We start from the raw sequence: 13,298 nt of genomic DNA, 5'->3' as shown, positions 1-13,298 counted from the left end.
TAAAACCAGTGTTAATTATCAAACAAAGCCTAATCACCTCATTAAAAGTCTAAAATCACATTCAAATAGTGTGAAGGACCAAGTTATTATAGTGCATTTGGCGTTGTGATTTTGTATATTTTAAACAAAATTGTAAAAAATAGATCATTTGAGATAGCGTTTTTAAAATATTTCGATTTGAAAACATTTAAAAAAAAAAACAACAACAACATTTTCAAATCGCAAACAATGTGATGCTTTTTGAAAATGAAAAATTTTAAAGGCTAAAATGCAATTTTGTCAAACTCTTAACTATGTTTTCAAATTATATATCATAAAATAACTATTTTTAAATCACAATTTTTGAAATCGCAAACGGATCGGACCCTAAATACTCTTTAAGAATTATTGGCTTGGCCAAGTGGTCACAGGTCAAGACACATGTGCTTCAAGTTGACTTAGGGCCTTGGGCAATCAATTTGATCTCGTAGCCAGTTAAGTAGCTATTTGTTTATTGCAATCTTTTGTCCCCATTACTTCGGCTTAACAAAATATAATAGTAGAAAAAACTTCCCTCCAGTATTTTAGAGTGCATTTAACCTTGTAATTTTTTAGATAAAAGTTTGTTTTAAAACAAAATTGCAGAAATACCTTGTTTGGAAAAGCGTTTGAAAAAAAACGCAAGCAAGTGGTGCCTTTTTAAAAATGTACAATTTTAAATGATGAACAACGATTTTACAGAAGGCTTGATCATGTTTTTTAAAATTGCATTTTAGTACCGTTAAACCAAAAGGAATGCATAGTTTTCCAAACAAGTGAATTGTGGGATTTCTTGTTCGCTTCTGTTGAGACATTTTTTTTGTCCAACAGTTTTTCCGATTGGTGTGATCTAGACGTTCTTCATGTTCTTTGAGGTGCCGTGTTCCTGCAAGACAACAACCAATTAAGAGAACTCGTCGTTGGTAGGGTGCCAGCAGGTCTCACTTCGATGCCTAAGTTAGTTAATTTGAAAAAAGTCTGCCCAATATACAATAATTGAGTCTAGGGTTTATACCTGGTATAGAGGCCTATATATAGGATATGATTAGGTCTTCTACTTCGACTTGCTCTATAAGTGTTGAAAGTTGTGGCCCATTATTAATTTGGTGGGTTGGTATTGGTCTTGAGGCCCATTATATATCTGGTGAACTAATAGAGTGAAATTATTCCCAACGCCTTCCATTGTGTTCCTTCCCAATTCTCCCCCATCGAAACAATTTGAACACAATTTTTATGTATAGTGTTGCTATTTAATGTTCGTTCTGGCCCAATAAAACAATAATGTCTGATTTTACTCGGCACTTGCTTGACTTTAATAAGAGCATAGAATACAATTTTGTCGATAATTAACAAGAATCTGACGTTGACATTTGTTTAGTCAGCCACTAAAAATATGGAGTGTCACGTGAAAATTGATAAATTTAATCATTTAATTATTATTATTTTTTTTTAAAAAAAAAACCGTTACATAAAGTTGATTGTGCAAAATTTCAATGCTTATTTGTAAAATGTCCCTGATGTCATAGCTTTTGGAGAAGTAGCATAGGGTTTACTTTGTGTACCTAAAAAAGAGGGTGGATTAGGTTGAAGGAAAGTCACAAATTGGAAGAAAGCTGCTGTATCAAGTTGTTACGGAAGTAACCTAGTGATAAAATAGACATTATATTAGAGTAAACTTATATTTAATATGAATTAGATTTCATTTAAGATTAATTTATACTAGTTTTGTTATCAGTACTTTTAGATTAGAGATAAACATGCGTCTATTTGTATTTCAGTTATCTAGTTATTTATTTTAGAGTTAGTATTGCATTAGTTATCTTTGTAGGGGTTTATCTTAAAGTGATTGCTATTTAAAGGATTATATTTTAATAAAAATGAAGCAGAATTAATCCCAAACCTTATGTTTGAAAAATGGTTTTAAGTTTCTTTAAAATATAAAAGGTCTAGGTTCTCTTAGAATATAAGAGAACTTCTTTGCAGAGTCTGAATCCATTTGGGTTACAGGGGTGCAAGCTTATTTACTTAAATGGCAGGAGTTTTTGGTTTCAGTTCCAAGGGAAAGTTCTTGGGGTTGGAGGAAAATACTTCACAGAGCTACTGATAGGGCTCTTTGTAAGCATATTGTGGGTCAATGTGATTCAAATTTTCTTTGAAATGAAAACCTTCCAGTGTCCTCCAAAATGGTAAATAGGTCTGGCAAAGACCTCTCGAACTTCTTAATGTAAGACAGATTTAGATAGGATTGCAAATGAATTGAGTTCAGTTTGTTTAATAAACGAACCAAACTTGAACAGAAATTTCAGCTCGTTTATTAAACGAGCCGAACTCTTATATACTTGGTTTGACTTGTATAAACTCATATAACTTCATTTTTATAATTTTTTAACTTTGCAATGAGAATTTCTTAAGCATTTAAAAAGATAAAAAGGGATTTTTTTTAAAAAATGTGATAGATATAGCATGAATTATTGTGAGTTTTAATATTTAAGGAGAAGAGCTTGATCTGGAGTTGTAATGGAGAAGAAAAAGGGAGAAAGTTTGTCACTTCTCAGAGGCAATTCAAATTGGTGTAAAGAAGAAGAAGAAGAAGAATAGAGAGAAAAGAACACACAATAAGGTCAATGTGCCTCAGAACTGAAAATATTTAATAGTTTATTAATCAAACTGAGTGCTTTGAATACAATGAAACATATTTGTACAGACACTCTGTTTAACCTACTATGATTCTCATTGTGACTATCAAACTAATTCCTAATAGAACCCAATAAGAGAAAAATATTGGATTCTTAATTTCTGAAGGACTTCAAATTAAGGGTTTCTTTTTCCTTTTCACTGCTCTTTTTATTAAACAGAGGAGAATGAGTACACTATACAAGACTACATTAGCTAAAATAGTTTCTACAAGAAATTCAGACTAATGAAAAATCAACCATATCCCTCTATTTATCATCAAATGGCCTACATATGGCATGGTAATAAGCATACAAAGCTTTCAACAATAAAAATGAACTTGCTAATTCCATCATGTGGACAGATCATAAACCAATATGCAGAGATTACTAGTAACATTTGAACAATATACATTATCTATTTCTGCATGCCAAGCTAAGAATTTTAAAATTCTTACCATCTGTTTTGAATGTAAACATGTTTTTAGTGTAATGAATAGGGTCAACTCTTAATTACTTCTTCCACTGCGGAATCCTCTGAACCACTACCTACAACCAACAATTAGAAAGGAAAACTATTAGCTCTGTTAAATGCAAAACAACCATGGTGCTCTCATTTCAGTTGATAAAACTAAATTAATCTATCTACCAGAAATATGTAATTTGCATAAATCCAGAGTTGGTCTACTCAAAAAGTTAGGACTCGTATAACGGTAAAAGTATAAACGAAGCATTCATCTTTCTGCTGGAACAGAATAAGAAATTAGATGGAAGTCACAAAACCCTAAGCTAATCACACATTAGTGAACAACTTCAATTCTTCTTATTAGTTTCAAAGTCAATGGAGCAAAACTACATGAAGTTCTGATAAAATAGAAAAGCTCCCAACCCTCTAATTCACTGCGGCGTTATTTGTTTCAGCAGGAAATAAAAATGTGGAGAGTTTGATGGGAGAAAGATTTTAACTCAAAAACATTGACAGTGGCAACTGAAGAAGAATAAATTGTTTGGAAAGTACCTTGCCAGAATTTTCCTTATTTCCCACAATAGTTTGACAAGCAAGCCTCCAAGATTCGGGATTCTGTACATAATAACTCAAGTTAGCTAAACTAGCCATTTTCTAAAAACTGAATTTTCATGATGAACAGAAAAAAAAATCTTCACATACCAAGATAGTAATTTACACTGCTTTAAATTATGGGAAATGCTATCATTTTTTTTATAGAAGCAACGGTTTGAACGTCCAAATTTCACTATTGATGTTTAACACCTTTAGAGCCTTTTACAGACCATTATTACCATTTGATTCAATAATTTATTAGCAATTGGGGAAGCTTGAAAGGTTGGGAGTGTTTACAATAGAGAGGGAAAGCTTGCCTTCTTCAGATACCGGAGCTCTGTATTTGTTCTTTCATTTAAAAGATCCTTTCCATCAATAATCTGCACAACAAGGAACAAGGAAGCTGCACTTAATTAGAAAGCCACTCACTCTGCATCTATCTGTCTCCTAAATATGCCTCAACTGTTGCTTTGGTTTACTCATATATTGCTCATTCTCCCAAGAAGCATCTTTATCTTTTTCCTTTTCTGGATGAACAGAAACAAACTGTTGATATCTTTGCGTTTCAACTTGTAAAAGTCTAGACATTTTGCGTAGAAACTTGGAAACAATGTGCAGAAAACACTCCTTAGACAAACCAATTTTTGAAAAAATGTTCTTTTAGAGAGTCTGACAGCATCATAAAAGCTTTACCTTAAGAAATTGATGAAAAGCAGAAAGTGCAGGATGAATGTTAGAATCATACCTCCACAATACAAGTTCCACAGCTTCCACCACCGCCACAATTCATCACTTTTCCCTAATCAAAAGTAACCACCATCTCACATTAGATCATCTAAAATACAACTAAAATGTACATTACTGGTCAATCAACATATTAATTAAAAAAATGCGAAATTTCACTTAACCCCTCTAAATTTTCATCACTTTTGCAATTACCTCTCAAAGTTCAAAGGCTATCAATTTTTTTTAAAAGGAGTATTTTGGTAATTTTGACATTCCTTCATTAGAATTTAACTAAAAAACTTAACCGAGAGGTGACATTGCAAAAAATATTGGAAGTTCGATATACTAAATTGAGAGTTTTTGAACTTTATGGAGGTAATTACAAAAGTGATGAAAATTCAGGGAAGTTAAGAGTAGTTTTTCCTCAAAAAAAATACAACTTCCATTGTTGAGAATTATCATCATAGACAATCATTATCGAAGAAGAAAGTAAACACCAATTGGTAGTGCAAAAGACACCACTAGGCTTCACTTATTTTTTAAAATATACATGAGAATTATATATAACGTTGGGCAGTAAGTAGCTGGCAATCTTACACTCCCATTACTAATTAAAAGTTGAAATTGAAAACATACACTTCCCAATTTGACCCTCATGAGTCAAATGGCACATACATGTCCTTGCACTTATTGTAGATAATAAGACTTTAACATATCACTAAACTATATAACATTATAAAATATCAATGGTAGAAATAGTTTTCGGAATTTTTGGGAAAAAAAAATTGTGATTGGAAAGTGAATTATTGCTTAATAGCAGAGATAGTAGCGATTAACATGATTTAAAATGGTGATGATCCATATTTTATTGTGTTGCATCTAACAGTGTATATAATGCCACTTCATTTAAAATACATCAGTGAATTTGTAAAATATAATTTGAACTATGAATTAGAGAGATCCAATTCCCATTTTTTACTCTCGTATTTTATTATTCCTCATAAAATTCAACACTTGGAATAACATATAAGGGTTGAACAAATCATGCCATCCTCAACCGCCAAGGTGATAGTTGAGTTGGTAAAGCAGCAGGGGATAAAGTTCAATTCCCCTCCTTCTTTCTTCCTAGTGGTCACGGGTTCGAACCCGCTTGCGGTAGTAATCCGCAAACTAGATGCTACTAAGAAGGGGTTTTACCAAAAATCATGCCATCCTCACTACTTAACCGATGTCATTTGAGTAACAATGCGCACGGTAGAAATATTAAGGTTCATGGCTTAAGTGCGTTTGATGTACAATGGGTAGTAAAAAAGAAAATTACAATCTAGCCACTTGTTTAATACTAAGGCCTCGTTTGGTTCGCGGATTGTCTAGTCCATTGAAAAAGGACTAGCTACCACTGAGAATAGAAGAATGTGGAATAGATTAGCTAATCCTATTCCTTTGTTTGGTTGTAACGCTGGAATAGACTAACTAATCATATTCCTTCGTTTGGTACAATGCAATATGTTGGTGAATGAAATCGTATTGTGATCTTATACAATTTATACTATTAAGGACCTTTTTTAAAAAAAACATAAACAACTATACTATAATTTTTTTTTTTTTTTTTTTAATTATGTCATGTATGTGGGCTTTTTATTTTTTATTTATATAAAAAAAATCACATAATCATCATATCAAATCTGGGTCCAAACTTTACTAAAAGATAAAATCTAACAATAACAATAAAAAATAAAAAAAAAAACAAAAAAAAAACAGAGAGACAGAGAATCAGAATCAAAGAGAAACGTTATAGAGAATCAAAAAAAAAATTTTTTTTTAAAAAAATGAGAAACGGTACAGAGAAAGAGAGAAGGAGAAACATAATAAAAAAAAATAAACGGTATAAACATTTTTTTTAAGAAAAAACATAGAGATGAAGAAACAGAATCAAATAAACGTTGCAGAGAATAAAAAATAATAATAATAATAATAAAAAATAAAAAAAAAAACTGAGAGAGAAGAAAAAAAAAAAACTGCTAGAGAAAGAAAAAAAAAAAAGCTGAGAAAACGAAAAAAAAAAAAAAAAAAAATTGAGAGAGAACGAACAAAAAAAAACTGAGACTCACTTTGAGAGATAGAGATCGTGAGAACCTTGTGGGTGTGAGAAGGATAGGGTTTTTTTGGGCAATTTTACACATTAATTTTAATCCCACAGTAATGGATTAGCTAAGTCACTCATTTTTTAGTGGCTTAGCTAACCCTGTATGTATGAAATTAGTAGTTCTATGGGAATAGACTATTCCCAGGAATAGAGTGTTACCAAACAAAGGACTAGTTATACCTAGTGTTAGTTAGTCCAATCCAAGGGTCTAATCCGTGAACCAAACGGAGCCTAAACGTGATTATTTTGTACAAATTTAAACAATTTGGAATTTTATTTTATTTTTTTTTTTAAAAAAAGATTTAAAAAAGCGATTAAACAATTTAAACAATTTAGAATTGATTTGAAATCAAATAATAAGCCGGTCCTTAAATAAGCACATTGCCATAATAGGTCAAGATTTTGAAACCAACTTGTACAATAATTTACTTGGGATAATACCAACTTGTACAATAATTTATTTTTTATCAAATTAAGTTTTTGAAATAAATAATGATTTAACATGGTATTATAGCAAAGGTTTTGAGTTCCGATTTTGCATCCATAAATCTCAAAATTTAATTGAATATTTTATGTGTTGAGCCTATTAGTCAATTAAATTAATCAATAAAATTCACTATTTTCTATATTAGTTGGGGTGAAGTCCCACACACAAGGCTCATTGAAGAAAAAACTAAAACCAAAAAGTGAATTAAAAAAAAAAAAAAAAAACCATCTCTTATAAAAGTGATATTAGCATTTCTCATAAAAATGTAAAAAGTAAAAAAATAAAATAAAAAATAAAAAATAAAAAAATAAAAAAGGAAAAAGAAAAAGGACTTACATACGTGGCGTAGAGCTCAATCTTGTTATCCAACATGATGTTCCTCAGAAGCTTCTCACCACTAATCTCTTTGGCTCTCTCCACCGGGTACGACCCGTCGTTCCCAGGCTTCGGCTGCCATGACCAAAATCACAACCAATCAAATTTCATTTTTTATTTTATTTTATTCAAATTCTATAATTCCAAACAAAATTCGAATGTCAAATGCACCCCGATGAACTCCAGCTCGATTTCTGGCTTTTCCGGTGGTGGAGCTGGCGACGGCTCCTCCGGCGAATTCGCAGCCACCGAGACAGAGATGCGTTTCTTTCTGAGGTGCAGCTTGACGGCGTCGGCGTTCCTGTAGTTTCCGGTCCCGGAGGAGAAATCTGGCCGCCGGAGCGACATTGCCGTGAACTTCAGGGAAGCCATTCTATTACTATTTGATTTTCTAGCACTGTGGCTCTCGGTTTTATAGCTCAAGCAAAAGAACGAGCTTCTCGACAGTCGACGCAATATGGCTAAAAAACTTTATCTTTAAAAATAATACTTTTTTTTTAAAAAAAAAAAAAAAAAATTATTACGAAAAAAATACACATACCTCTTCAAACTCTCACCTTATTGTTAATGTCTCATCTAAATTACCAAAAATTACAAATTATATTAACGTTCTTATAAATTACCAAAAAATGTCATGTTAAAGTATATAAAAAATATAAAGAGAAACAGATTAAGGTGGTTCGGCCTATGACCTATATTCACACGTCAAAGTTTTTTCTTAGCTACATCTTTTTTTTCACTTGATAGAAATTGTACGATAAAATAACTTATTTATAGTTGAATGGGTAAGAATATAATAAGTACATAATCAATATGTAACCTATAAGAATTAAGAGAGTTACATAATCAATATGTAACTTATGAGAATCATGAGAGTTACATAATAAATATGTAATATATGAAAATTAAGAGAGTAAATAATACATTAATTTAATTCAAAACAACTATTTTACGTCTTCAAATGTCTCAATAAATGTCCCTAATAACAAAATACCCTTCATAAAATTAAAAAATTCCTAAAATTATTATAAAAAAAACTAAAAACTAAAAAATCTAAGAAAAAAAAAGTAAACAATTTTAAAAAATCGTTTTTTATTTTCATATTTATAAAGATATTTTGTGTCTTATTAAAAAATTGTATGGTTTTTTTTTTTTTTTTTTAACATATTCACAAAAGAGAAAGATTAATTTGAATTAGTGACATCTACTTTATGAAGTGCGGTTCCCAATCAATTGAGTGATCCATTAGAAACGTTTTTTTCTATTTTCTTGTTGGCCTTCCGATGGATAATGACATCCTTTAGTAGTTTAGAAAGGACATTGACAAAATTGAAGAAGGGGTGGTACCGTGGTAGTTTGAGAATTATTTGTGTATTTTTTTTCTTTCCAAATTATTAAAAAAAATTAAAATATATACTTTCAACATTATGGAAAAGGATAATTTTTATTTCAAATCTCCTCTATTTCCTTGGGTTAGTATATTTAGAAGGGTAAAATTGTCCAAATTTTTGAAGTTAAAATTTTTGGACAACCCTACCATTCTAAATGCACTAACTTTAGGAAATTGAGAGGATTTGAAATGGAGAGATCCATTTCCCAATGTTATGGTTTTAAAGATTATTTTGAGATTTATTAAGTCGACTTGTCGCCTCTTTATAAAAAACTTAGGTTAAAGAGTTGTCAAGGCGCAATCTGAAATTGAAGATTTCGCCTTAATAGACTCCATCCCCACAACAAAAGTCTGCTTCAGGTGATTAACAACTTCTCTTTGTTTCCACACAGTTTACAGTAAACTCTCTCTCTCTCTCTCTCTCCCAAATGCCGTTTCACAGAACTCTCCGTTTCCTCTCTCTATATTCCATCCTCTACAAACCAAACACTAACCCTAACGGCTATCTTCAAACCGTTAGTCGCCGTTTCTCCTCCGACCAATCATGGCTCTCCGTTCCCGGTAACCCCCTCATCAAGTGGCCCCCACTGCTCCACCCACAATGCTCTCCTCCACCTCCGAATCCAAACCCTAACCCTAACCCCAATTCTTCGCAAAATGATTTCTCCACCATTTCTGACCTCTTCGCTGACCCTACCATCTCTCCCGGTCCACCCCTCGAGGCTGCGCTGGACCGGGCAGGGATCGAGCCGGACTCGGCTCTGCTACAGGCCGTGTTTGAACGGTTTGATTCTTCCCCCAAATTGCTGCACACGCTCTTTGTTTGGGCGGAGAAGCGGCCTGGGTTTCAACCCTCTGCGGCGCTGTTCAACTCCGTGATCAATGTGCTCGCGAAATCCAAGCAGTTCGAGTCCGCGTGGTCGCTGGTTCTTGATCGGATTGGTGGAGATGAGGAACAGCGCGCCTTGGTTTCTAGGGACACGTTTGCGGTTATGATCAGACGCTACGCTCGCGCAGGTAATAACAAGGTTGAATTTTGCAAGTAATTTGATTATGGAATTTGGCCTTGCTTGATGATTCGCATTGGACAATTTTAACTTTCGCATGTAATTGGAGCTAAGCTTTGAGTTTGTATTTTAGAGTTGCATTTTTGCAATCCAAATTCACATGTAATGTAATTGAGGAGACACGAATTTGCATGAAATTTGAGTTGAAGTTTTGGAATTTTCATTGTTATTTAAATGGAGATATCTGATTATGCATCTTATTAAGAATTTTTTTGGTGATGTTTTGGCATATGGAACTGAAGTTGTGGCTGTTAGATTTGTGATCCTAATGTTATGGTAAACTTCTGTAGGTTTGACCCAACCTGCGATTCGGACATTTGAATTTGCATGTAATTTAGACCCAATTCGTGGTTTGGATTCAGAGATGAGGTTGTTTGAGATTTTGTTGGATTCCCTTTGTAAGGAAGGGCATGTAAAGCCAGCCTCAAAATATTTAGATCAGAGAAGGAAGTTGGACCCAGGTTGGGTTCCGTCAATACGGGTTTATAATATACTTTTGAATGGATGGTTTCGATCAAGGATACTCAAACAGGCAGAGCAGCTTTGGGAGAAGATGAAAATGGATGATGTGAAACCAAATGTTGTGACGTATGGCACTCTTGTGGAAGGGTATTGCCGGATGCGTCGTGCTGAAACGGCAATTGAATTGGTGCATGAAATGAGAAGGGAAGGAATTGAGCCAAATGCGATCGTGTATAATCCAATAATTGATGCATTGGGAGAAGCCCGGAGGTTTGAAGAGGCAATGCGGATGCTGGAGCGGTTTTTGGTTTTAGAATCAGGGCCCACTATCGCAACATACAATTCCCTGGTGAAGAGTTATTGTAAGGCAGGAGATCTTGTAGGGGCTAGTAAGATCCTTAAGATGATGATAAATAACCGCCTTTTGCCGACTCCTACAACCTATAACTATTTCTTTCGGTACTTCTCTAAACATGGGAAGATTGAGGAGGGTATGAACCTTTATACCAAGATGATTGGATCTGGGTATACACCAGATCGTCTAACTTACCATCTTTTGATGAAAATGTTGTGTGAGGAGGAGAGACTGGACTTAGCAGTTCAAGTTAGCAAGGAAATGAGAGCCAGGGGTTGTGATATGGACTTAGCTACAAGCACTATGTTGGTTCATTTGCTTTGCAAAATGCATAGATTTGAAGAGGCTGTTGCAGAGTTTGAGGACATGACTCGGAGGGGCATAATTCCTCAGTATCTTACTTTCCAGAGAATGAACAATGAATTAAAGAAACAAGGAATGAATGAAATGGCACAGAAACTACGGAACATGATGTCTTCTGTCCCTCATTCAATGAAGTTGCCAAATACATATGGGGGGGAAGGAGATGCATCACGCACAAAGAAAACATCTATAATGCAGAAAGCCGAAGCAATGTCTGATTTGTTGAAGACTTGTACAGATCCAAGAGAACTTGTTAAGTGTCGTAATACATCTAAGAATGTTGTATCAAGTGCAGACCAGTTGATAGAGGAAATTAAGAAGAAAAACTAACAGTACTCAAAATTTTGAGCCAGCATGAGGAGTAAAGAACTCTTTAATTGCACATGCAATAAGTTGAACTTAGATATTGAATCGGAATGACTAATGGATGACTAATTGGAGATCTTTTTGTGTTTTACAAGTTAGCATGTGCTTAAAACTTATCCAGCTTCCAGTAAATGATATGCGTGCAGCTTTCTAATGGATGGCTGAAATCAAGTCGCTCAAATCAAATATGAACCTGTGAGCATGTGCAGGCCGAGTTTTGGGGATTGTTCATTGAAGAAACAATGGAAGGTGAGTTGGACGCTGGAGGATTAAATCAAAATTTTGTAGGAATTTGAGGTGCACGTATTTTAGGATTTGAAAATGGGGTTGGAGGGTTTTTGATGCTGCAATCACTTCCACCACTTCCTTCTTTCACCTGGGATCACTTGCACAATAGAGCTTCTGTTTTCTTGGTCTCCAGAACCCTGACCAGGAATGAGGGAAAAGCTTTCAGACTCCTATCTATGAAGTTCTTGTGGAAGCTAGTCTCAAAATAGTGGACTCTATTAAGGCCTAGGCGAGGATGTGATTATGAAAGTGAATGTGAACGGTAATTCTCTTGTAAATCAGTAGACATGGGTTCTGATGGGACATTGATTAAGGCCTATCAACAGTTGCTAAATAGGGATTGGGAGTGCTAGACTAAACACTTTATTGGCGAGGAAATTCTTGCACAGATTGTCAGATAGCTGCACCCTATTGCGTTGTCAAGGATAGCAAACTTTCACCTGCCACATTGTTGATTGCGAGCATTTCTATCAGGATGTCATTGGGGCCACAAAGGCCTAAAAGGTTTGTAGTGGTATGCATTGCTCGTTAAATAAAAAGCCTTGTGCATTTTTGTAGTGACTTATCTTTCTTCTTAGCCTGCTTACACTCCTAATGACTTCCCCATATATTAGAGACAGGGACGGAACCGCTTTGACTTTGGGGACCTAGGGCCAAAAAATTTTTAAGGAGGGACCAATTAGCAAAAACTACTCTATTAAGGCCAAGCCGGTCCCCCCTAAATAATTTGCCCTCCATATAGTGACAGCAGGATTGCATTCAATTTGGACAACAAATTTCAAGAGATCCCAATCCAAGGTGTAAACATGGCGTGCATTGGAAGATGTGATGGCTCTAATAATTCTTGAGGTCTGATGGGTTTTGTCAACTGAGTAGTGCCACCACTTGCACATTGATACATCAAGGGCACCTTGGTCATGAATTTTGTTAGAAGATCAAGGGTTGGATTCTGCTGGAATTGAAAATAAATAAAATAAGAGCTGGAATTCTCAGGCAACCTAATAAGAATGTAATGGCGTGGGATGTTTTGTATTGAGTGGTTGAGAAATTAAGGATTAAATTAGAAGATGATAATTAGGTTTAATCATATTCAGAATGGGATGACGAGAAGAAGTACATTGTATTTATGGATTCGTTGACTTCTTGTGTAGCTCAGCACGTGTTTTGCATCTTTTGAATAAGTTTCACGCCTATGCTTTTGCTTTTCATGCCGTACGTAGTGGGGGAGTGCTAGCTGCCCATTGGAGCCAAACGTGGAATCGACTTGGGGGAGATTTGCATATCATCTCCCTATCAACAAAGTTATCCTGTTTTTCCTACTAATTGGGTTGTTCCAAAAAAAAAAAAAAAAAAAAACCTTATCGTAAACGAAATTTGGTTGGGAAGCTCATCCAACTCAATTTAAAAAAATATCTTTGAAAAATTAATTTCTTCAACCCATATTGGAGAAGAATTGTGCCCCCTGCCTCCTTTAAAATTTCAATCATAAGACAATCATGACATAAATTTCCTCCAACCCACTT

General features: G+C 34.2%; 2 protein-coding genes across 5 annotated transcripts; one reads left to right on the top strand and one right to left on the bottom strand.

Moving 5' to 3' along the window:
* Positions 1–818: 818 nt before the first annotated feature.
* On the bottom strand, positions 819–7,871 carry LOC132190487 (photosynthetic NDH subunit of subcomplex B 3, chloroplastic). Of its 3 annotated transcripts, none has more exons than XR_009441140.1 (7): positions 7,656–7,871; positions 7,446–7,559; positions 4,496–4,549; positions 4,068–4,130; positions 3,709–3,771; positions 3,149–3,239; positions 819–904 (listed from the first exon to the last, which is right to left on the bottom strand). XR_009441140.1 is itself a non-coding variant. In XM_059605494.1 (6 exons), the coding sequence occupies exons 1-6, from the start codon at positions 7,854–7,856 to the stop codon at positions 3,204–3,206; spliced, it is 531 nt and encodes a 176-aa protein (XP_059461477.1). In that variant the 5' UTR covers positions 7,857–7,871; the 3' UTR covers positions 3,060–3,203. The 3 variants fall into 3 exon arrangements, 1 of the variants encoding a protein (XP_059461477.1); XR_009441141.1 differs by lacking the exon at positions 819–904 and adding an exon at positions 1,525–1,580; XM_059605494.1 differs by lacking the exon at positions 819–904 and having other exon boundaries at positions 3,060–3,239.
* A 1,400-nt stretch (positions 7,872–9,271) lies between these two features.
* On the top strand, positions 9,272–12,464 carry LOC132190682 (pentatricopeptide repeat-containing protein At5g11310, mitochondrial). 2 transcript variants are annotated; one of them, XR_009441160.1, is made up of 3 exons: positions 9,272–9,891; positions 10,232–12,279; positions 12,390–12,464. XR_009441160.1 is itself a non-coding variant. In XM_059605723.1 (2 exons), exons 1-2 carry the CDS (start codon positions 9,303–9,305, stop codon positions 11,449–11,451), a joined length of 1,809 nt encoding a protein of 602 aa, XP_059461706.1. In that variant the 5' UTR covers positions 9,272–9,302; the 3' UTR covers positions 11,452–12,464. The 2 variants fall into 2 exon arrangements, 1 of the variants encoding a protein (XP_059461706.1); XM_059605723.1 differs by having other exon boundaries at positions 10,232–12,464.
* The last annotated feature ends 834 nt before the right edge of the window (positions 12,465–13,298 follow it).

The sequence above is a fragment of the Corylus avellana genome, chromosome ca8 (genome assembly GCF_901000735.1).
Source record: "Corylus avellana chromosome ca8, CavTom2PMs-1.0".
NCBI classification, from domain to species: Eukaryota; Viridiplantae; Streptophyta; class Magnoliopsida; order Fagales; family Betulaceae; genus Corylus; species Corylus avellana.
This window is presented reverse-complemented; position numbering and strand designations above follow the sequence as displayed.